Source organism: Panicum virgatum, chromosome 2K (genome assembly GCF_016808335.1).
Source record: "Panicum virgatum strain AP13 chromosome 2K, P.virgatum_v5, whole genome shotgun sequence".
NCBI lineage: Eukaryota > Viridiplantae > Streptophyta > Magnoliopsida > Poales > Poaceae > Panicum > Panicum virgatum.
In genome coordinates this window covers 65604296-65625659 of record NC_053137.1, presented here as the reverse complement: position 1 = coordinate 65625659, position 21364 = coordinate 65604296, and the positions used below count along the sequence as shown (strand labels likewise).

The following is a 21364-nucleotide window of genomic DNA, read 5'->3' as shown; positions in this document are numbered from 1 at the left end:
TGCCCCTGGGAGATCGTGCGCCGCGCCGCCGCAACCTCTCCAGTGCCGTCTAGAACGTTCCTCGCAGGCCGGGCCTGAAAGAAAGTAAATGGGCCCACATGTATCATGGCCCACCTAGTTCTCTATCGAGAATTTCTCGGCCCATTACGGGAAATTTGGTATGTGTTGAAAGCCCATTGAAAAAACGGCCGGCCCATTTGCTCACAGCAAGTGGGTTAAGGTTTGGACGCCGCGGCGACCTCTCCTGCCACTCCAGATGCAGCCGCCGCCGGCGAGAGGTGCGGTAAGCTATGGCGGACTCCGGGAGCCCGAGGAAGCGGGACGAGGAGGAAGAGGAGGACGATATAGTCTGCCTGGATCCGTCCTTCTTCGTCGACCGCAGGTACGCGCGTCTTTCGTTGCCTGGTGGTTAGTTCTGTGCGTTGGCGTGGTTGCGAACTGAGGATTGATTTCGTTTGCTGGGTTCGTCGATGCGGGAAGCTACGAGATGACGACCTTCACTTTCGGTTCACATGAGTTGCGCCTGCTCTGCCTCCGGGCCGCATCCAGTTAGTGCTTCTTGCCCGTCCTACACTTCTTTTCTTGCTAAGTAACGGATTTGTGTTCTGGAAAATGAGTGGTGAAGTTGTTTCGCAATCGCTGGTCAATTGATACTTTAATATCTTGCTCATTGGATGTCTTTAGTTAATTATTAGATCATCTAGGGTAGGAAAATCTACTTTGGCCTGGACTTGTGGAGCTAGAAATAGAAATAAGGGCGCCGTGCATGAGTGGCTGTTAGTTATTTACTGGATCACCATGCTTACTGTTCAGTATCGACTTCTGCAAAGTTACTGTTCTCCTTGATCCTGCCGTGCTTGTGCAGTGCTTGTTATTTCATTAGCATAATCAGTTGTTACTGGAGTCTGTAGCATGCGCATGCGCATGTGTCTATGCCTACTAGTAGTTTGTTTTAGTTAATGTATCACAAATTAGTTCCATAATAACAGTTATATGAAAAAAACCTTGCTCAGTTATGCAGTGAAATTCAGGGTAAATGGTTGAACATGTTCAGCTTGAAGATATTGTTGTGACAGGTGTTCTGTCCATTTTCTTATTTTGGCTTTCGTAGAAGCAACGTTGGGTGTTCATTGCACAATCATGTGACCACCACGTTTGCCTACCTTATATGAGAATCCTTCCTGGCATTCTAGTACGTGACATGAGGACACCAAAAGGCTCACATTCCTCATGATCAAACAAATGGAGGATACAATTCTGAGTTCCTGTCACTATGTCACTTTTATGTCTTGTTCGATCCCAACATGCCTTCTTTTATAGATAATAGTCAACTTAAAGATAAATCTTGGCATGCTATGCCGGAGTTCCATTAAAAAAACAGCACATTAGTTATGTTGGTGGGTTCTTCGCAGTACATAATGTCATTTATTGTTGATTCCTTGCCATGTCAGCTCTACTTACAGACATTCTAATAATTGGTGCAGCTGATTATGATCTTACTGGACAGTTAGTGTGGCCAGGCGCAGTCCTGATGAACAACTATCTATCTGAACACCCTGAAAATGTAAAGGGATGTTCAGTTATTGAGTTAGGATCTGGGATTGGTGAGAGAATTCCCTGCCATGTCCCCTTCAATTTGTGATCGTATTAAAGCTGATTTATGTTGTGACTTGTCTGTAGGCATCACTGGCATATTGTGCAGCCGTTTCTGCAAAAGGGTTGTCTTGACTGACCACAATGATGAAGTTCTTGAGGCAAGGTTCAAACTTTCAGAAATTCATTTACTGATCCCTCAGTTTCAAAGAGAAATTATAGAATAAAATACCATTGGATATTTGCTTTACTTTAGCAACTCTGTATTTGTAGGTAAATGCATACAGGTTACAATAGACAGGCAGGAACAGTTTCCCACCTGTATGGCAACAGTTACCGCATCCCGTATCAACAAATGTCCAGTGTAGCTTATGTCTAAATTTTATAAGTCCAGTAGACCAAAAATGATGCATTCATCATTTTATACTTGCATCATTCTTTACAATTCAATTCAAGTGTCATATATATTTATGCTGAAGAATGACTTTGCAGATTATAAAGAAAAATATAGAGTTGCAGTCATATTCTGAAAATGCACATGCAGGTTAGCACTCCTTAAATTAAACATTCACACAAAGTGGAATTCAAAATAAGATAAAAAATAGTACTTTTATTGCAGTGTTGACAGCTGAGAAGCTAGAGTGGGGGAACTCTGATCACATAAGCAGTATTATTGAAAAACATCCTGGTGGATTTGATGTTGTTCTTGGAGCTGATATTTATATCCTTGAAAATTTCATACCTAATCGTCCTTTTCTTTTATTCATTTGTAATATTTCAAATTTCAGTTCTGGCATCTTGTGGACCTTGACTCGCAGAAAGCTTCCAACAATCTAGCATTTCCTGCCTCTTTGATAGTGTAGAGAGGATTATTCGTACTCAAACCGGTAACTGCAGATTCATATTGGCTTATGTATCACGAGCTAAAGTGTACGTATTTTCTCAATAGTCTTCCTCCCATGTGTATTCAGTAGATAGTGTTTTTGTTTTTTCAAATTATTGTCAAATGCTATGTTGTTGTTGTTGATTGTCAAATGCTGTCCATCATGATTTTCCATGTTATAAAAGTGCATTTGGAATTGTCCCAGTTACCCAACTGTAACCCAAATCATAACTGACCTCTTAGTTGATTATTTTGTAACGTCTAATTTGACTTCTATTTGCTTAGTGCATGAAGAATAGGAACATTTGAGTCAAATTCATGTACGTTTGATTTGCCAATTTTCTGGTTATTCTTATCTATACATGTATGACTTAACAGAATGCAATTACGCCATAGCGTTTTGAACCACTTCAGAAAAGGCAGCTGAAATGAGGGTACTCATGGGTAATTCATACACCAGTTAGATTAGAAAATGGTAGGTAGTTCGCAGAATACAACAGAGGGTGGAAGGGAGAAGTACAACATCTCCAACTAGTTGAAACATTATATGAATCCATAAATAATGGATCCAAAAATTGAGCAGGTTGCGCATGCTGCCTATGTTGCAGCTCTAGCGCATACTGAAAAAGAATGTCATATAGAGTTGCATGAGTCCTGCCAGTTCAGATAAACAATACTCAATATGTAAGTCACCCATTCTTTTGTCAGCTTGTCACTTGTCAGAGATATTCGTCGATTGATTTTTCATTTCCCTTACGCAGAAAATGAGTATCCAGTTCCATTCTTGAGCATACAGGCGCACAGATTGGCTTGCAGTAGTTTAGAGATAACATCTACTGATAATTATAACTTGTAGCATAGTCTGCACATTTTATTTGGTATGTCCAGAATTTTTTTTGAACCAAATTGGTATGTTCAGAATTTACTGTTACCAAGGCTCGCATTACAAGAACAGCTGGGAAGAGACTGTTGAGCTATCTCTATTTTTTCAGTAATAATATTTTAAAACAAAGTTGGGCCTTCTTTTAATTAAGCTATTTTTTCTCATTGATGACCAGCATGGATGGGCTAGTACTCAAGGAAGCTGAAAAACATGGAATGTGTGTTAGAGAAGTGGATGGAACAAGAACAACCATCTCAAATCTTGAAGGGGTCATATTTGACATTTCCTTGAAATGACACCCTGCCCTTCGACTGTCCTTTCTCAAAATGCTTGGGTGATCATTAGTCATGAAGACCTGTAGAAGTTCCTTGTCGCAGGAAAATCAAAATTCGACATGTATGATGAGCTGGAGATGTGGCAGTTTTATCTCTGCTGAAGATAAAGCAGTACCATGTTAACATCATTCAGATGATTGGCTTCAACGCATATGCTGTCTTAGTGTGGCTATCTGCTTTTAACAGCCTTGATCCTTTTCTCTTATGAGGAGCGTCAATTCACGGGCGCTGGTGCTACAACCTTTCGCAGGCTATCTATCAGTGAGATGACTACACTCTGAAACTTCTTGTGACAAAAGAGTTGCTGAAAGCAGTGCCATCATATATGAGTTTCAGGTGCTGGTCTGAATTCTGAAAAGTTCTGAATCACCATGAGCTCGTGCTTGGTGTAACATGTAAAACATTCATTGAACAGAAACCTTCAGCACATCCTTCAAAGCATGTAACATGGATCCAATTTTTCGCCTTGTTCTTTTGCCTGTTCTTGGTTCTTTGCTTTCTTTGTAAGTTTTGTGCGACAACTTGTCAAGGCCTCGCTGATGCAACCTTGTCACATGCTCACATAGGCCCAGGACCACAATTTTATCGGCTTTTCTCGGACGCAGCCGGAAGCTCCTGCCAAAATGGTCATGATCTGTATGAATCAGATCTTGTTGCGCGCGTCTGTTGCACACAGCACTGACAGTGATGCATGCATTGCACTGCTTCAGCTGGAATCTGAACAGGTCTGGACCTGACCTGATGACGAACAATGTCAAAAACTGTACATCAGTTTGATCATCTACATTGACAGTGTCAACTGGGCAAAGTCTCTGCATATTGTTTTCAGCGATTTTACTCGTGACCACAATTGATGTCGTGATGGGAAGTTGAAATTGGGGCGGTGGGGCCTGAGTGGCAAATGAAAGATGGGTGCTTTGGAGCTCAACAACACTCCAACCACGATGTTGCAACCAACACATTCAAAGATCCACTTGGCAAGTTTCAGTTTATAACTCGGAAGCACCAAGTGTCACAGACACATGACGTACGAATTCTCTCGTCATCGGGACCCACCTATCAGTGACGCGTCAACACCACGTGTTGCTTACAAATAACTGGTGTATGGTTTAGACATTCTTATGTGATCTATCCACCAGATTGACTGAATATAGAAGTGTGTTTTTCTAGATCATACGATATTGGCATTATGACTGATTGGTTTCTTTTAGCCTCTCCTTTTTACAGCGCATCCGCATCCGATGCTTGGAGCTGAGGTCAAAAGGAGGAGGATGCCAAGAAAGAGGGCTGCATCCATCCAAACACCTGAAAGGATGCACAAAAAGAAGAGCAAAATTTACTGAAGAGTACTGCCTAAAAGCAAAAGTGAAAAGGATGCAACCATGACATCTCTCTATCTTCACCAGTTGGGTGCCATGGCAACCAAGGCCAAAGACCAGACCAGCCTTCTGCAGCACTGCATTCCATTGCACAGCAGCACAGGGTTTCTTCCATAGTTCCATTGTTTATGCACTGGCTGCAGAGATTCCCTTGTCAAAACACAGCACAAACACATAAAGAGAGGCTGATTGGCTGCCCAATGATTGGGTGCATAATAATCCACATGAGAGGAGAATTCCATGCCATTACATTATGCAAGAGCACATGCTTGTCTCAATAACAAACATGCTTGTTGTTTATGCACTGATCCACCTACCTGGTCGCTTGCTCCTCTGCAGCATGGATTACACTTCAGTACAGTTGTTGCCTGATAACAAAGCCCATGCAATGTTACATGTAGAGAGTTGTCTCACCCAACGGCCACACAGCCTCCTCCTGTCTGGGATGCAGGCACAGAAAATCCATGCACATACACAAAATAGCCAGTAGCTGCTGCTAGTAACAGGTACCAAACTCAGATGCCCGAATACCAACTGACTAATCTGATCAGCACAGGCAAGATCTTTCTGTTTAGTTCTCAATTTGTGAGGAAGTGTTAATAACAGATCTGCACATGGCACCATTCCTGCTATTCTAACAGCTTGGTCCAGGCCAGGCCACCAGAATGCATACATTTGTGCAGGTGAGGTTTTCATCAACAAAATCCTAGCTGGCCCCGGCATAGCGACAGAAAGGCTACCGGCGCCGCCCGGCCGGTTGGTCAAAGAGGTTGATAAACTGGTCTTTGCTCGTGCTTGCAGTGTTCTGGATCTAAAAGTTGGCGAGATAGACACAAATAATGTGGAGAAGATGATGGGAGGGACTGGAAATTTGTATGATTCAGCTGTAAGCTTTTGGAGGGATTGTGGCATGACATGAACGCCAGAGTGGTGATAAACTTGTGACCTCACACGGCCAGCCTGTGGGGCTCAAACAATCTGCAAGTACCTGAAAAGTGATTTTTGCCGTTTATTGTGGCAGAAACTGACCTAATTGCTGTGCTTAACAAAGCCACTGATTTCAAGAAGGGGATTTGACATGGCATGAGGTTGTTTCACTATGATTCTGCTTGGCAGTTTGGTGGTGATTGTTTCAACTCAACCATCATTCATGGCGGCTTGCAAAAAAAATGTAACAGGTCAATGAGTCGTTGCAGCATGTTTAGGACTGGTTGGAAGAATTGAAAAGAGCTTCTTCATCACTTGATGGGTCCCCAATGCGTTGATATGAGCTGTACCGTCCTCTACTGTACTGCTGTACAAGAATATATCATATATGTGTAGTTGCGTATATGTCTATCAGAATGGACAACTAATGCATGGCTTCCTCAGCTCTCTGATGAAATGCCCGTAGTTGGTTTGGTACAGCTACAAGCCTACAACCTAACAGAAAGAATTTTTTTTTAGTAGAGAAAGCTACAGGTTGCTAGATTTGAACTGAGATTTTAATATCTGGTAATCTACATGTTAGCCCATTGATTGGCAGTAGTGTAGTACTGATGCTGCAGTGTTAAGATTGTTATTAGCTGTTTAACGCGTTTTCAGTAGTACAGGAGCGTAACAACATCGACTGAAATTGTATAAGACATAATATTAAATTGAATCTCATCAGCTACTCCTAGTCAATGGACTTAGCTACTGTGGTGGCAAGTTGCAATTAGTTTTGCATGTACATGTAAGTTTAATCACTACTTGCATATCTTGAAAAGAGATAAATTTGCAAACTCTAGTGTCTGAATTTTAATATTTAATAGTATACTTAAGTAGTACTACCATTTAGCCTAACTCAACTAGTTTGGAAACGACTTTCTTAAAATGGAAAATATATACATTTGATACATTATGGTCTCAATGAAAATGATTCACTGAAATGAAGTGCGTAGCTTTCTACTCGTAGGATGCCATCTGCTTTGCGCAAGAGCCACTAGCAGATAATTTTGCTGGTGTAATGTGACATGGTTGCTTCCTGTTTGGACTATCTCACCACTGTTTTTCTACTCCAAAGAAAAATGAAAGCAAAAACAGAGGTTGCACTGCCACGCAGATGATGACAGGTACTGAAATAGTTGCAATCAAAGCAGGAGCTTATGTGTAATCCAGAAGGATCGCATGGCTCATCTGCAAAGGGGATTTCTTGCAATGGCATGAAAGTAGCCCTGGTCCATGTTAGCCCATGTTCCTGTATCTTTATTATATCCTCGCCCAACTACCTTTTTTTGTGTTTACTTTCTTCAAGTGTTTGCTTCTCTTGCAAGTACTTTCACCTGGTAGAAAAATACTATTTCACTTTGTAGAAAATACTATACATCAGTTGTGAGAACCTTGGTAGCTAGCAATGCAAACGCTGCCCTGCTCAAAGAAAGATGATAGGAAAGCTGAAGAGATGAGAAGCATCATGGCAGTGTTTCCAAAAAGTTTCAGAAACAATATATTTCAAGGTCCAACGGTAGCAACAAACTTCAGTGAGTAGAAATATACAGTATGCTCACTCTTTTGGGGGCGAGATGATTGCTGCATTAAACTCAGGTTAGTACCCTCAGAGCTCACGAAATCATGAGTTCTACACCTGCATAAACAACATGGATCGGACCCAACCGCAAAGCATTATTTTATCAGGGAATCTGAGCAAGACTATGGGTGTGTTTAGATCCGCGAAAATCTGGTAGAAAAGGGCACATCGGACACTGTAGCATACTGTAGCATTTTTCGTTTGTTCGTGGTAAATATTGTCCTATTATAGGCTAACTAGGCTCAAAAGATTCGTCTCGCAACGTACATCAAAATTATACAATTAGTTTTTTTATTTACCTACATTTAGTACTCCATGCATAGGTCATTTGCTATATTTAATGTTTCGATGTGATTTCGATGTGATGGAAAGTTTGAAAAGTTTGGAGGAAGTGAACACAGGGGCCGTTTAGTTCCCAAAAATTTTCACCCAAAAATTTTCACCTCCCCTTTAAACACATGTATGAAGTACTAAATGTAATTAAATAACAAAACTAATTACACAGTTTGGATGTACATGACGAGACGAATCTTTTAAGCCTAATTAGTGCATGATTAGCCATAAGTGCCAATCCATATCTTAATGACCAGCTGGACCAAGGATCAATGTAGAGGGCAAAACAAGAATAAATTTTCATGAATTTGTGTGTACATAGCTTCTAGTACACTGCTGCTACATGGATGTAAGCCCGTCGTTTTGATATGGTTGTTCTCTTTATTCCTCAACTGAATTGTCCCCAAAATCTGCCCTTTTCAGTTGGCAATTCCCCAGAAAAGTGCATGCATGCAAATTGGTGGAGCAATTTGCTTGAGCAGTTAGTGGGTGATGAAAGCAATGTCGTTAGTTATATATATATACATATTCTCTCATTGCTAGTTTAAAACAAGGAGGAGGGCCCTATTTGTTTGGCTCATCTGGGATTTGGTGAATGTGAATGCCACAGTGCCCCACGCCAGCAATGGCAACAAGCACTAGCAACACTAGTTTCAGTTACCCATGTAACTCCTTGATTTCTAGTGCCTGATCAGATGCACGCCTAGTAATTTATATATAGTGGGAGTACATGCTGTTGAGCAAAACAAAATGAAGGAAACTGTCAAGTAGCAGTACGTGAGTTTGAATGCCATGGATTAATGATGCTGGATGGATGGACCCAAACCTGAAATTAAGCAGGTGGTGACCCTAGTCCCAACATACATATAATACTGACTCCAAGCTTTTTTGTTTATGCGAGTGTGCAGCGCAGCAGAGAGGACAATGGAATTGGACAATTCCATATTGAACCTGCCTGTTTCTTCTTTTTGTTGGGAGGTGAAACTGAAGCAGCCAATCTTTTCAAAACAAAAAAAAACTGAAGCAGCCTTGCTCAATCATCCACCCAATGTAGAGGAGAGGCACTGCTTCAATCAGATGGGTGGAGAGAATGTAGGTACCAGTAGCACACTGTTTCGTAGCATAGATGATTAGAGGAGGTTCTTACCCTCCAAATATTCGAGTTAAAAGCTGATTGCATTTGTTAAGCATCATTTGATAACTTGAAAATGAGTTTAACTCAAATATTGCACTGACGAAGACTGAATAGTAACACCTTAGCTCAAAAGGCATTACTGAAATCTAATATCCAACACACAGAGGGAAGCGATGTTAATCCATCTGACGTCTGAAGAGATGTACACAAATCTTCCATTTACCTGCCTCATTAGCGCATTCTGTTAAACCAGTAGTAAAGAGATGGCAGCCTCGCCAGTCAAAACTCTGACGAAAGATTACAGTGACAGGAGGGCGGCGAGAAGCCGGTCAGATCTGAAGCGCAAACCAGAGATCCCATGTCTACAAGTCAACTTGCTTCGCGGAGCCGGAGGCGATGGATGAAAGCACCAGACGGAAAGGTGTGGGGGCGTACTGGCTTAAATAAACGCAATTCTTTGACTCTTAGAAATTGTGTTTGATCACTCGTCTTATTTAATTTTTTTATAAATATTATCACTTTTGTTATAATTTATTACATCACTAATAATATTTTAATAATATTTTATTTGTCTTATAATTTATATAAAAAATTGAATAAGACGCGTGGTCAAATATAATTTCTAAAAATCAAAAAATTATATTTATTTTGGGACGAAGAAAGTACCCAGCAAGCGGCATTGATGCCTCCATTACTCGGCCCCCCTGCTCACAAGGACAGCCTGTGCTCGTGGCCTTTCGGGGGGAAGAGAGGACGAACAGGGGAGAAGGCTACAGCGACAGCGAGACAGCGCCACAAATTCTCACCCTGTACATTTCTGAAACAAGCAGCAGGAGATCTGAATTCAGAACCATCATTTGCAAGTTTTGGCATGTATTCGAAATGAAGTAGTAGTAAATAGGAGTATTTTCCTAGCCGACTGATTTCACCCTCTGTATTGATTTTGAAAGTAATCAAGGTAAATAATTCTGGTATATTTTGCGCTAGCTTCGGACAATAATAAGGTGATGAGTGATTTTTTTTTAATAAAGAAGGTGATGAGTGATGACCAAACGAAGCAGATGGCAACAAAGCCAAGAACAAAAGAAGTGCATGTCACCATGGATGGTGTGTTGTGCCGTGCTGTGCGCCTGTGCCACTGCCACCCCAACCCCACCACTCCCATTCCCCCTCACCAAAGCACAGCACAACTGCACAGGGCTAGAAAAGAGAAAGGAGACGACCAAAAGAAATTGGAAAAAAAGAAAAGAGCTCAAAAGCAAGCAAGCGCAGGCAGGCAGAGGCCGCAAGGCCTCCTCCTCCGCCCCCTTTTTCTCACCTCCCAATTCACACAGGATTCACTCGCCCGCCAGTTGTTTCCTCTAGTGCCGCCCCCATTCCGCGCTGATCCGAGCCTTTCGCCCAAAGCTTCCAGCTTTTCCAATTGTTTGGTCACTTCAGGAATCAAGGAATATGTTCTTGCTCTGTGCACGATAGATAGTCTGATCCATCCGTCCATCCTCTTTCCCTGGCATTTTGCCGCGCCGGGGCTCTGTGCGTGGCCACTGCGAGGAGAGGATTTTGGCCTGTTTTTTCTGTTCTTGGGGGTCCAAATTTCGGGCGAGATCTTCGTCTGAAGGTTCCTTGCTTTTCTGGTATTGGCGGTTCTGGGTGTTCACTACAAGTCCAAGGCAAGAATTTGGAGACCATGAGGGTCCCTTGCGACCGGTTCTGGTTGATTTCTCGGGTCGTTGGAATCAGGATGCCGTTCTGACCCACCGCTGCCTCGTTTCTTGGAGGAATTCCGCGGAAATTTCGCTTCAATCCGAGGTCGTTGGGCTAGAGCCTCCAGCTCTCGATCCGCCGACCCATGGGTCTCTGCCATGGCAAGCCGACGCAAATCCCGGACGTCGATGCGGAGGATCCCCATGTAGCCTCCGGCGCTGGCGACGGCGCGTCCTCGCCGTCGGCGGCGGCGCCCGCGGCGAAGCCGGGCACGCCCAAGCAGCCCAAATTCCCGTTCTACCTGCCGAGCCCGCTCCCGCCGTCCAGCTACAAGGGCTCGCCGGCGAACTCGAGTGTCGCGTCCACGCCGGCGCGCGGAGGGTTCAAACGGCCGTTCCCGCCACCGTCGCCCGCAAAGCACATCCGCGCGCTCCTCGCCCGGCGGCACGGCTCCGTCAAGCCCAACGAGGCGTCCATCCCTGAGGGCGGTGAACCGGAGCTCGGTCTAGACAAGAGCTTTGGCTTCTCCAAGCACTTCTTCGCCAAGTACGACCTCGGCGAGGAGGTCGGCCGCGGCCACTTCGGCTACACCTGCTCCGCCAAGGCCAAGAAGGGCGAGCACAAGGGTCAGGACGTCGCCGTCAAGGTCATCCCCAAGGCCAAGGTTCGCGAGACACTACCTCTCATCTTCTTGCCATTGCCATGTCCCGTTCTTGAGCTGTTAGCATCGTTTGATGATTGAAGAACGTTTCTGTACTTCACGTTCTTTGTTGTTGTCTCTGTTCAGTTGCATTCTGCATGTTTGACCAATTTTTTGTCAGATTCCTGCGTGGTTGGATTCCAGCATGTCTACACCATGCTGCAATGCTCAGTTTTATCGTCAAGATCCAGTCTTTTTAATTCGTTTGCAGTTCTCTATGTATTGACCGAGCCCTAGCATTTGGAATCTGCATTCTTTCACTCCCATAGTCCCATGCTTCTGGTCTTTGATCCTAGTTCGGTTTTTTTTTCCCAGCTGCTGCTCCAAGCAGTCGAATTAGGAACCTACACAAGTTGCATGTCTGCTACCAGCAATTTTGCATGTTGACGTTTAGTAACATTTTTTTAGATAAAGGATTAAACCGGCCTGCTATATCTGGAGGACACGTTTAGTAACTGATTAATTAATGGAAAGGAGACATCTTTATCGTTTCTTTTAGCTCCCGGGGTACTCGTGATTGCGGGTGCAGGATGAACTCGTCGGTACGGCATTCATGTGATGGCTCCATCAAAGGGGAGGCTCCTCCATCTCACCATCTGGATGTCGACTGCCTCCTGCATTGATTGGCTTCATGTTGTGCTCATGGCGGCATCGGCTTCCCTCATGTTCCATCCGCAGGTGGAGGAAGCATGTGATCCCCTTGGATAGATCTGTAGGTCAAAAGGGAGCAGAGCTGTTGAATCACAGCTCGATGCTTTAATTCCGTTGAAGAGTTCGCTCATCATGCGCCTCCCTGCAATTATACGAGGGATCATTCAATTAAGACCCTGTAGAGGCTCAGTATCCCTGGCCAGCCCAGTGCTTTTATGAGCAAAGCTGGCAGTCCTGTTGCATATGCAATGCTGTAATGCCCCACCCCACAGCTACTCACATTCCATGTTATTGTGTGGGCGCGTTTAGTTCCCCGTCCAAAAATTTTTGGATGTCAAATCAGCACTTTGACCAGATGTCGGGAAGACTTTTCGGATACTAATTAAAAAACTAATTTCAAAACTCACTTGGAAACCACGAGACGAATCTTTTGAGGCCTTTGACCGCGTCATTAGCACATGTGGGTTACTGTAGCACTTATGGCTAATCATGCACTAATTAGGCTTAAAAGATTCGTCTCGTCATGTACATCCAAACTGTGTAATTAGTTTTGTTATTTAATTACATTTAGTGCTTCATACATGTGTTTAAAGGGGAGGTGAAAATTTTTGGGTGAAAATTTTTGGGAACTAAACGCGCCCTGTGTTGTCTCTCAATCATAGCCTCATAGGATGGCAGCAACAGCAGTTTTTTGTTCATTCTTTCTGGAAAATGAGTTCAACATTCATTGATATAAAAAGCAAGCAAAACAAATCACATCAATAAGAAGTAGTAGTTTTTCTTCAGGGAATTCTGAATGCAGTTTTAATAGGTTCATTCCATTGAAATGGTACTTTGAGTTTTTTTTTGTGCTATTTGTGCCTTTCAGGCATTGATGCCAGCAAGAGGCATTCCATTTCTTTGTATCTATAATTTAACACTTATTGCCTGTCCAGATGTTGTGGTAATATTGGGCTGAAGATTATTGGTTGTTAGATAGCTCGTTTAGTGACCATTATTTGTTCTCTCAGATCAGCGTATGTATGCCAAGTACTATTTCTTGCTGACCCATTTTGCTGTTATCATGGAAGAGGACTATGTATTTGGTTAACTTATATAGAAATGGTTTATTAACAATGCGGGTGTACTTTTTTTTTTAGGATAAATGTGGGTGTACTTTAGACATAGGTTATTGAACTGTTGGATACTTGGATTATTCGTTTACTTGTTAGCTGTTTCCTGAAAATCGTGTGATTCCATATTTAAGATCAATGTTTTCAACTAATAAAGTTTTCTATCAGATGACGACTGCTATTGCCATTGAAGATGTGAGAAGAGAAGTGAGAATATTGAGTTCTCTGACAGGCCATAATAACTTGGTGCAGTTCTATGATGCTTTCGAAGATGAAGATAATGTGTATATAGTTATGGAGTAAGTTTGTGTGCACCTTTTATTACACAGAATGCCTTTTTATATTCTACGTTAGCATATTATTGCATTGGACAAGGTTCTGCTTCATGTATATGTTAGAAGGTTCAGACTTCAGAACACATGTTCTTTAGATGTAAGCTATCTTGATGGAATGTTGGCCATGATCCAGCTATTTGTCCCTTTGATGACAATTACATGAAATTATACGCGAGAGCCCAATTATTTATATTCAAATCGTTTGATATGAGTTTCTATCTGCAAGCATTCATTAATTAACCCAAGAACTATTCCTTACAGAACCACTTTACTTATGATTGCTCAAAATTTTAATCTGTTACTCAATCTTGATAAAGATATAGTCATTTCACGAAGTTACCACCTTTCAGGATCTAAGCTTGTCTATAGTAATTTTAGTTTATTGTTTAGAATAAGGACCATGCACCTCCCGCTTCTTGATCATCTATATCTTACTTAGTTGTTTCCTTATCTGTTTCAGATTATGTAAAGGGGGCGAACTGCTCGATAGAATATTAGCAAGGTACCTGTAGATCCACATTAAAATAATTTCAACAGTTCTAATGATTTACCCTAGCTTCTGATTCGAACTTTCTTTCTATATTGCAGAGGTGGAAAGTACTCCGAAGAGGATGCAAAGGTCGTTATGGTACAAATTTTGAGTGTTGTATCATTTTGCCATCTTCAAGGTGTTGTTCATCGTGATCTGAAACCAGAGGTAGGTTTCTGGCAAACTTTGATACAATGTTTGTTGACCTGGAAGGTTACCAAAGCCAAGATGCTCTGAAACTGAACCAAGACTGACACTGGATACCATATCTATTCTGTTGTTTTTCTTGCATATTTTTTTATTCTTGTCAATAGTACTAACAATGCTTAGTCAATGCAATTCTTTTTTACCCCCTCATGTATGTGAACTCATTTATTTGTGCTTTCTTTTTTTTTCAGAATTTCCTTTTCTCTTCAAAGGATGAAAACTCTCCCTTGAAGGTCATAGATTTTGGCTTGTCTGACTTCGTGAAGCCAGGTCTGTCTTATTGAGCTCCATTAGGATCCATGTGTTTCATTTATTTGTCTAGATTTAATCTACAGTAGGTCATAATGCCATGTTATATGTTCTGCAGATGAAAGACTTAATGACATTGTTGGAAGTGCATACTACGTTGCTCCGGAGGTGCTCCACCGATCTTATGGCACTGAGGCAGATATGTGGAGCATTGGAGTGATTGCCTATATCTTGCTTTGCGGGAGTCGGCCTTTCTGGGCCCGCACGGAGTCAGGAATCTTTCGAGCTGTCTTGAAGGCAGAACCAAGTTTCGATGAGGCCCCATGGCCCACTCTCACAGCCGAAGCTAAAGACTTTGTAAAAAGGCTTCTTAATAAGGATTACCGCAAGAGAATGACAGCCGCACAAGCTCTCAGTAAGTGCCAGATTTGCTTTGCATTGTTGCACACTGTTGTCCTGCTGCAAAGATACTTAACTCTTTGCTCAAATAAATGATAACTGCAGGTCATCCGTGGATCCGTAACGCTCAACAAGTCAAAGTTCCTTTAGATATGATAATCTACAAGCTAATGAGAGCTTACATAAGTTCGTCTTCACTGCGGAAGTCTGCTTTGAGGGTATGCATTTAATCAGAATAGAGAAGTTTAGGGTTCTTATTATGGCCTGTAGGCGGTCAATGTTCTCTTTGCATACCCAGCTTAGTATTTTGTGTTTTGCTAAGTATTTCTATGCATTTTTCAGGCCCTAGCCAAGACATTGACTACAAATCAACTGTTTTATGTAAGAGAGCAGTTTGAATTGTTGGGTCCAAACAAGAATGGTTATATCTCGTTGCAAAATTTGAAATCGGTTAGTAATTTTTTCTCTTCCCACTTCAATACACTTTTTTTACCCTGCAATTGCTGAAAGGCAAGTGGTACATGCAGGCCTTGGTGAAGAACTCCACAGATGCAATGAAGGACTCTAGGGTTGTCGATTTTGTTAACACAGTAAGCCACCTACACACTGTCTACCATTGTAATAGGGTTGTGTGATATAGTCATATAGAGCACTTACCTGCGGTTGTCATGGCACCAGTTGTGCACTCTTCAGTACAGAAAGTTGGATTTCGAAGAGTTTGCTGCTTCTGCCATCAGTGTTTACCAGATGGAAGCCTTGGAGACCTGGGAACAGCACGCTAGGCGTGCATACGAACTGTTTGATAAGGAAGGCAACCGGCCTATTGTGATTGAAGAACTTGCGTCGGTATGGTTTCATCTGTCGAATCAACTGTGCGTTCATGCACGAGATTAGTTGGTTACTGAACTTGCTCATCTGATATCTTTTGTTTGCCAGGAACTTGGCCTTGGCCCATCAGTGCCACTTCACGTTGTCCTCCAAGACTGGATCAGACACGCTGATGGGAAGCTGAGCTTCCTGGGATTCATAAAACTTCTGCATGGAGTTTCGTCGCGCTCGATCCCAAAAGCCTAGTGTACACCGTCCCTGCATCCATCAACCAAGGAGATGACCGATGGCTAAGCCAATCTCTGGCTGGTGTGTGTGTGTGCGCGCGCGTGTGTGCGTATGTGCTCTGTTGAAGGTGTGGCTGGAGGATATGGCCTGAAGCCGGAACAACACGAGCGGAAATGCTTGATAGTCTTGTGTACGAGGTAGACAAAGCTGATGCTGGTGCCTAATACGTGTATTCCTCCTCCCCCTTGCCACGTGTATTGATGATGTTGTACTGAAGCTGTGTAGACGAGTGTACAGATGAGGATAGGAGAAATTAATGAATATGATGGAAGAAGGACCGAAAGATTTGTGACTGCTGTTTGCCAATGCAAATGACTGCAATTCTACCTGTCTGTAGCCCTCCATTGTCTGAACTATCAAAGACATGCTGCCTCACCTTGCATTCAGGTTTCAGAATCCAGTTGGTACTGCAGTCTTGGTACTGCAGTCTTTGCAAATCGCAATGTAGTTGGTGAAAAGTTTGGATTTTAGTACTGTAGTATACTTTGTTGTTACTTGACAAATAATATTTAATTATATACTAATTGGACTTAAAAAATTTATCTCGTGGTAATCAGTTAGACTATGTAATTAGTTATTTTTTTTAATTATATTTAATATTTTATGTATGTATTCAAAAAATTAATGTGACGGATACTGTAGGAATTTTTTTAAGAACTAAACAGGGCCATACTGAATGCCTCGCTATTTGCTCTCTCGGGTTCATGGCCGTACCGCAGGGGCAGGGCTGTGGTCTTGCTGTGGCACGGTTTGGTACGGCAGCGTGGTCCTTGACGGCCGTACGCGGAGCAAGTCCGGTGAACCTCGACGCCGAGTCCGACCAGGGGCGTGGAGGCCCACCGACAGCCACTACCAGAGGGTCTGGAGAGCCAGGCGGCCAGCTTCACAGCTCTAGAGCCTGCCCCGTCTTAACCTCTTTTTTTTTACTGTTTGGAACTTTGGATGCATGACTGATTGAGTTTAGAGGTGTAACAGTTTCTTTTTTTTTCCTACGGTCGTCTGTAGCCGGGTAAATCGGCTCAAACATCTTGGCATGAAGTGGCATGTGAAGCGGCCGACACACAAGGCTTCGACCGGAGTGAGTAGTGGTCCACGGCCGGAGCTTGTTTCTTGGTTGCTTGCCTGTCTGGATGTATTTGTATGGTACTGCAATCCCTGAACCTGAAGCCTGTAGCCTGAACACGCAGGCACAGTTCAGCGCTGGTGTACTTGGAGAAGAGGCGGTAGGTCACCGGAGAAACCGGCCTGGTTTTTACCGCTGCGATGTGAACAAAAGGGAAGGGGAGAGCCGAGAGAGCCAGGGGCCAGACGACAGGGGCTGACGGGCTGTGCCTCAAAAGACACCGAAACTCGCTTGAGTCCAGGCGTCCAGCGTCGTATGTGAAAGTGTGCGTTGGATACCTTTTTCAAAAAAAAAAAGGTGAGCGCTGCAAAGTATTTCTTTCTTGGAAGGCTTGATAGACAGACTGAAAGCTCGAATCATGCCGAATGATGGAGGCTTTCGTGCTGTTTTTAAGATGTTAAACTTGAACACTGCAGTTTTCGATGCAAATGTCTCAAAAGACACGGACTGTCACAAGGTTGAGAGCAAGATCAGAAGTTGAGAAAGGAGGGGGGAAAAAGAGTTCCAAATGTTTTTATAACATCTTTTTTACTGAGGAGATTGAACAGTCTATATCTCGAGCACCTCGAAAGATGTATCTGCAGACAGTTGAGCCGGGAAAGCTGAAGCTGCGAAAAGCAAAACCCAAAAAAACAGGAAACTAGTGGAGATGCAGGGTATCGATCCCCGTGCTAAGCGAGCGCTCTACCATCTGAACTACATCCCCAGATTCCAATTTTTATTTGTACTTATTATCTTATTTAATGATGGTCCTCTCTCTGCACAACGACAAGGCTGATCGGATGAAGGGCTAGTTGAACTCAAGGGGGCAGGGACACTGGGACAGACACACCGACGAGCACAGTTTGCAATTTCGTGCAGCCATGCTCTTCCAGTCTGATCTGTTGCTTTTTAGTTATGTTAGGATCTATCATGCCCAGTTTACAGAGTGCCCCAGGGCTAAAATTTCCGCAGTGAAATGAACTTAACTGGATATGTTGGTGAAATTGAAATCCATTTCTAGGCCCAACTACCCAATATGGCCCAAACGTAGAGTGCAGAGTTTGGGCTTCATTGAGGAAGTGCCGAACGCAAGGCCCATCCGCGCAACAATTCAAATTTCGGATGTTTCTGCCAAATACATCATGGAAAAAATAGTTTAACAAAGTTTCACATTTAACCACTCCTACTTTATTAATAAATCATGGCGAACATAACATGTTTTCTAAGTTGAAAGATTCAAAAACTTACAGTGGAGGCTTGCATACAGTACATATGCAACCAGCGAGAGAGCACGAAATAAACGATGATGACACGATAAGGACTCAACGCGGGTACAAAATGATCCATCTATCGTCTGATGATCAATCGATCGAACTAGTTGACGACCCGGCAGTTCCTCCTGATCTCGCCATTGGCGCCGGTCTTCACCTCGATGCTGGCCATCTTCACCATCGCCGCCGCGAACTTCTGCTCCCACAGCCCCGGGACGAACGCGTTCTGCACCACCGCCGCCGCCGTCTGCCCGGACCTGAGGAGCGCCGCGTCCGACGTGAAGAGCACGTTCCGCCTGAGCGCGTTCCTGTAGTACTGGCTGTCCAGAGTGTTGGGGGTCACGGTGTCCTGCACCACGGTGGGGTCGTTGGCCGCGGTCGGGTTCGCCGGGCACTGGCGGCGCAGCGAGGCGGCCAGCGCCGGGTTCATGTCGGACGTGGACGCGTTGAGGCGGCCGTCGCCGACGAAGGACGAGCAGTGGGAGCGGCCGACGGTGTGGGCGCCCGAGAGCACGACGAGTGTTGGAACCGGGCCGCCGACGCACAGCGTGCCCGCCACACACCCCAGGCCGTCGGGCCGCGACATACGCGTCCGAACGCATAGCAGCGGGTCTTAGGTCTGTTGGGCCACCACTCCCCCCAAAAAGCTAGCCCATTAGAGGGATGTGCCCTCAACCATATAAACCATACTTGCCCACCCACAACTCACCATGTGGGACTATTCCCAATAATCTCCCCCTCACACATGGTGAGCTCCCCTCACGCATTGGAGCCGAGATTCCGCTGGGAATGCACTGGGCCGACCTGAGCTCTGATACCAAATGTTGGAACCGGGCCGCCGACGCACAGCGTGCCCGCCACACACCCCAGGCCGTCGGGCCGCGACATACGCGCCCGAATGCATAGCAGCGGGTCTTAGGTCTGTTGGGCCACCACTCCCCCCAAAAAGCTAGCCCATTAGGGGATGTGCCCTCAACCATATAAACCATACTTGCCCACCCACAACTCACCATGTGGGACTATTCCCAATAACGAGGTCATCGGCGTCGAGCCCCTTGGCGGCGAAGCTGGCGGTGAGCTCGGAGAGGTTGAACGAGGGCGGCGGGAGGAACTGGAGCGCGTCGTTGGCGCTGGACGCGCGGCCGTCGCGGCGGCCCGCGGGCATGGCGAAGTCGGCCCGGCCGCCGCTGAGGACGGCGCTGGCGTCGCGGCCGGCGAAGGCGACGATGTCGGCGCGGGAGACCTTGCCGGGGCAGGCGGCCTCGAGCGCCGCCTTGGCCGCGTCGATGACCTCGAAGCCGCGCAGGCTGGGGAAGTTGGGCGGGGACAGCTTCTCCGGCTGCGTGTTGGCCGCCGTCGGGTCGAGCAGCACGGACGCGTCGCAGCCCTGGACGAAGCAGTCGTGGAAGAGCATCCGGATGAGCCCTGCCCCGACGCCGGGGTTCTGCTCCACCGCCTTCTTGACGACGTCTCGCACGATGGCCTCGGCGTTCGGGCACGCGTCCCTGTAGAAACCAACCGCCAGGTCGGCGCCACTCGGAGTCGGGGCAGGCGGCGTCGGGCTGGGGCTGGGGTAACCGCCTCCCGGGCCAGGGTAGCCGTAGCCCTCAGCTTGGCAGCATGTCACCGAGCACACCACCGCAAGCATGGCCGCCGTCGTCAGAGCGGCAAGCCTGGCCATCGTCTCTCCTGCCGTGTTATTACTTCGTGTTCCTGCTGCTAGCTGTCTGCGTGCGAACAGTGGGATCGAGCTCTGTTAGCTCGAGAGTGCACTGGAGCAGGAAATGTGGTGAACTGGTGGTGGAAGGCTGCTGGTTGGCACGTGTATTTACAGCCGTCGCCTCGTCGGACGAACTGAGCCAAGAGAAGAGACGACGACTGTGATTCGAAGAATAGTGCGTGAGTTCTTTATCAATATAATTAAGCTCAATGTCAGCGATCGGCAATGATCGATGCCGATCAGTTGACTTGTGCCTTGTTGCAGAATTGAAGAAATTGATCATCAGTTCAAACTTGAAACAAGTAGGCGTCTATATAGCTAGCTAATCATTGGCCTGAAACATGATCAATCAGCGGGGAAGATAAGATGTTGGTTAGGGATAATGTCGTCGTTGCGTTGACGTAGCTAGGTTTGTTTGTCCGATCCCTGTGGTTAATTAGTTGAGCAAAGACTTTGTGAGTCACAGTACAGAGCACCACTCCATTTCAAAAAAAGGAAGGAAAAAAAAGGAGAACTGCTCTCTCTAGCTGGCCGGACGGGGTAATTAAGTTGCAGATTCCTGCTTGCATTGTGTGGCATCAATGATTTCTTGGTGTCTTCCATACACGTACACATATGGTGTATGGTTCCTTTACGAAATGGACCAATTAATGGAGAGGAGAGCCAGTGCACGCCGTGATTTACGAGCAAGCTGATAGACAACGTGCCCCTGACAAAGATATATTATTGGCACACAAGCAAGCTAATACTAATAAGCTATAGAAACCTCCGATGCAACTTACTCCGGTTAGAGAGAGTTATTATCATATACGTGATCCATAAAGTCATCAACTAACCGCCACATAGAGGACTAATTCTCATAATTCCTGGCCGATTCAAGCCAATGAGACTGCTAGCGTGTTAGGCCAATTTCAGTGGAAGTGTTATAGGAGTGTCATGAACATTAAATTTACTAACATGTACTAATAGTATGAGGAGATGAGTGTCATGAAATGTTAGAGGAGTGTCATCACCATGACACTCTACTGACACAGTTCTCGAGTTTCCAGTCTTGGTAACTGTGTCGATGATACTCCCACTGAGACTGGCCTTACCAATCAACTGCTGAGCTGGTGGTGCGCGCGCGTCCCTTCTATATTCTTGCTTATTTAATTTCCCCACTAAAAATCCTCTTTAT

The 21364-nt window shown here is 44.8% G+C and overlaps 3 protein-coding genes across 4 annotated transcripts; 2 read left to right on the top strand and 1 right to left on the bottom strand.

The window, feature by feature from the left end:
* The first annotated feature begins 225 nt into the window (after nucleotides 1-225).
* Nucleotides 226-4166, top strand: LOC120694661 (protein N-lysine methyltransferase METTL21A-like). 2 transcript variants are annotated; one of them, XR_005683590.1, is made up of 8 exons: nucleotides 226-382; nucleotides 481-548; nucleotides 1485-1604; nucleotides 1681-1754; nucleotides 2086-2137; nucleotides 2213-2314; nucleotides 2424-2523; nucleotides 3535-4166. XR_005683590.1 is itself a non-coding variant. In XM_039977854.1 (8 exons), the coding sequence occupies exons 1-8, from the start codon at nucleotides 291-293 to the stop codon at nucleotides 3653-3655; spliced, it is 738 nt and encodes a 245-aa protein (XP_039833788.1). In that variant the 5' UTR covers nucleotides 226-290; the 3' UTR covers nucleotides 3656-4166. The 2 variants fall into 2 exon arrangements, 1 of the variants encoding a protein (XP_039833788.1); XM_039977854.1 differs by having other exon boundaries at nucleotides 2415-2523.
* Nucleotides 4167-10302: 6136 nt separating this feature from the next.
* On the top strand, nucleotides 10303-16423 carry LOC120694660 (calcium/calmodulin-dependent serine/threonine-protein kinase 1-like). Its single transcript, XM_039977853.1, has 11 exons — nucleotides 10303-11457; nucleotides 13425-13555; nucleotides 14052-14093; nucleotides 14180-14288; nucleotides 14519-14597; nucleotides 14695-14991; nucleotides 15081-15193; nucleotides 15318-15425; nucleotides 15503-15565; nucleotides 15654-15821; nucleotides 15912-16423. The coding sequence occupies exons 1-11, from the start codon at nucleotides 10939-10941 to the stop codon at nucleotides 16047-16049; spliced, it is 1767 nt and encodes a 588-aa protein (XP_039833787.1). The 5' UTR covers nucleotides 10303-10938; the 3' UTR covers nucleotides 16050-16423.
* Nucleotides 16424-18361: 1938 nt separating this feature from the next.
* LOC120694658 (peroxidase 2-like) lies at nucleotides 18362-20244 on the bottom strand. The gene is made up of 2 exons (XM_039977850.1): nucleotides 19504-20244; nucleotides 18362-18987 (listed from the first exon to the last, which is right to left on the bottom strand). The coding sequence occupies exons 1-2, from the start codon at nucleotides 20146-20148 to the stop codon at nucleotides 18571-18573; spliced, it is 1062 nt and encodes a 353-aa protein (XP_039833784.1). The 5' UTR covers nucleotides 20149-20244; the 3' UTR covers nucleotides 18362-18570.
* Between the last annotated feature and the right edge of the window lie 1120 nt (nucleotides 20245-21364).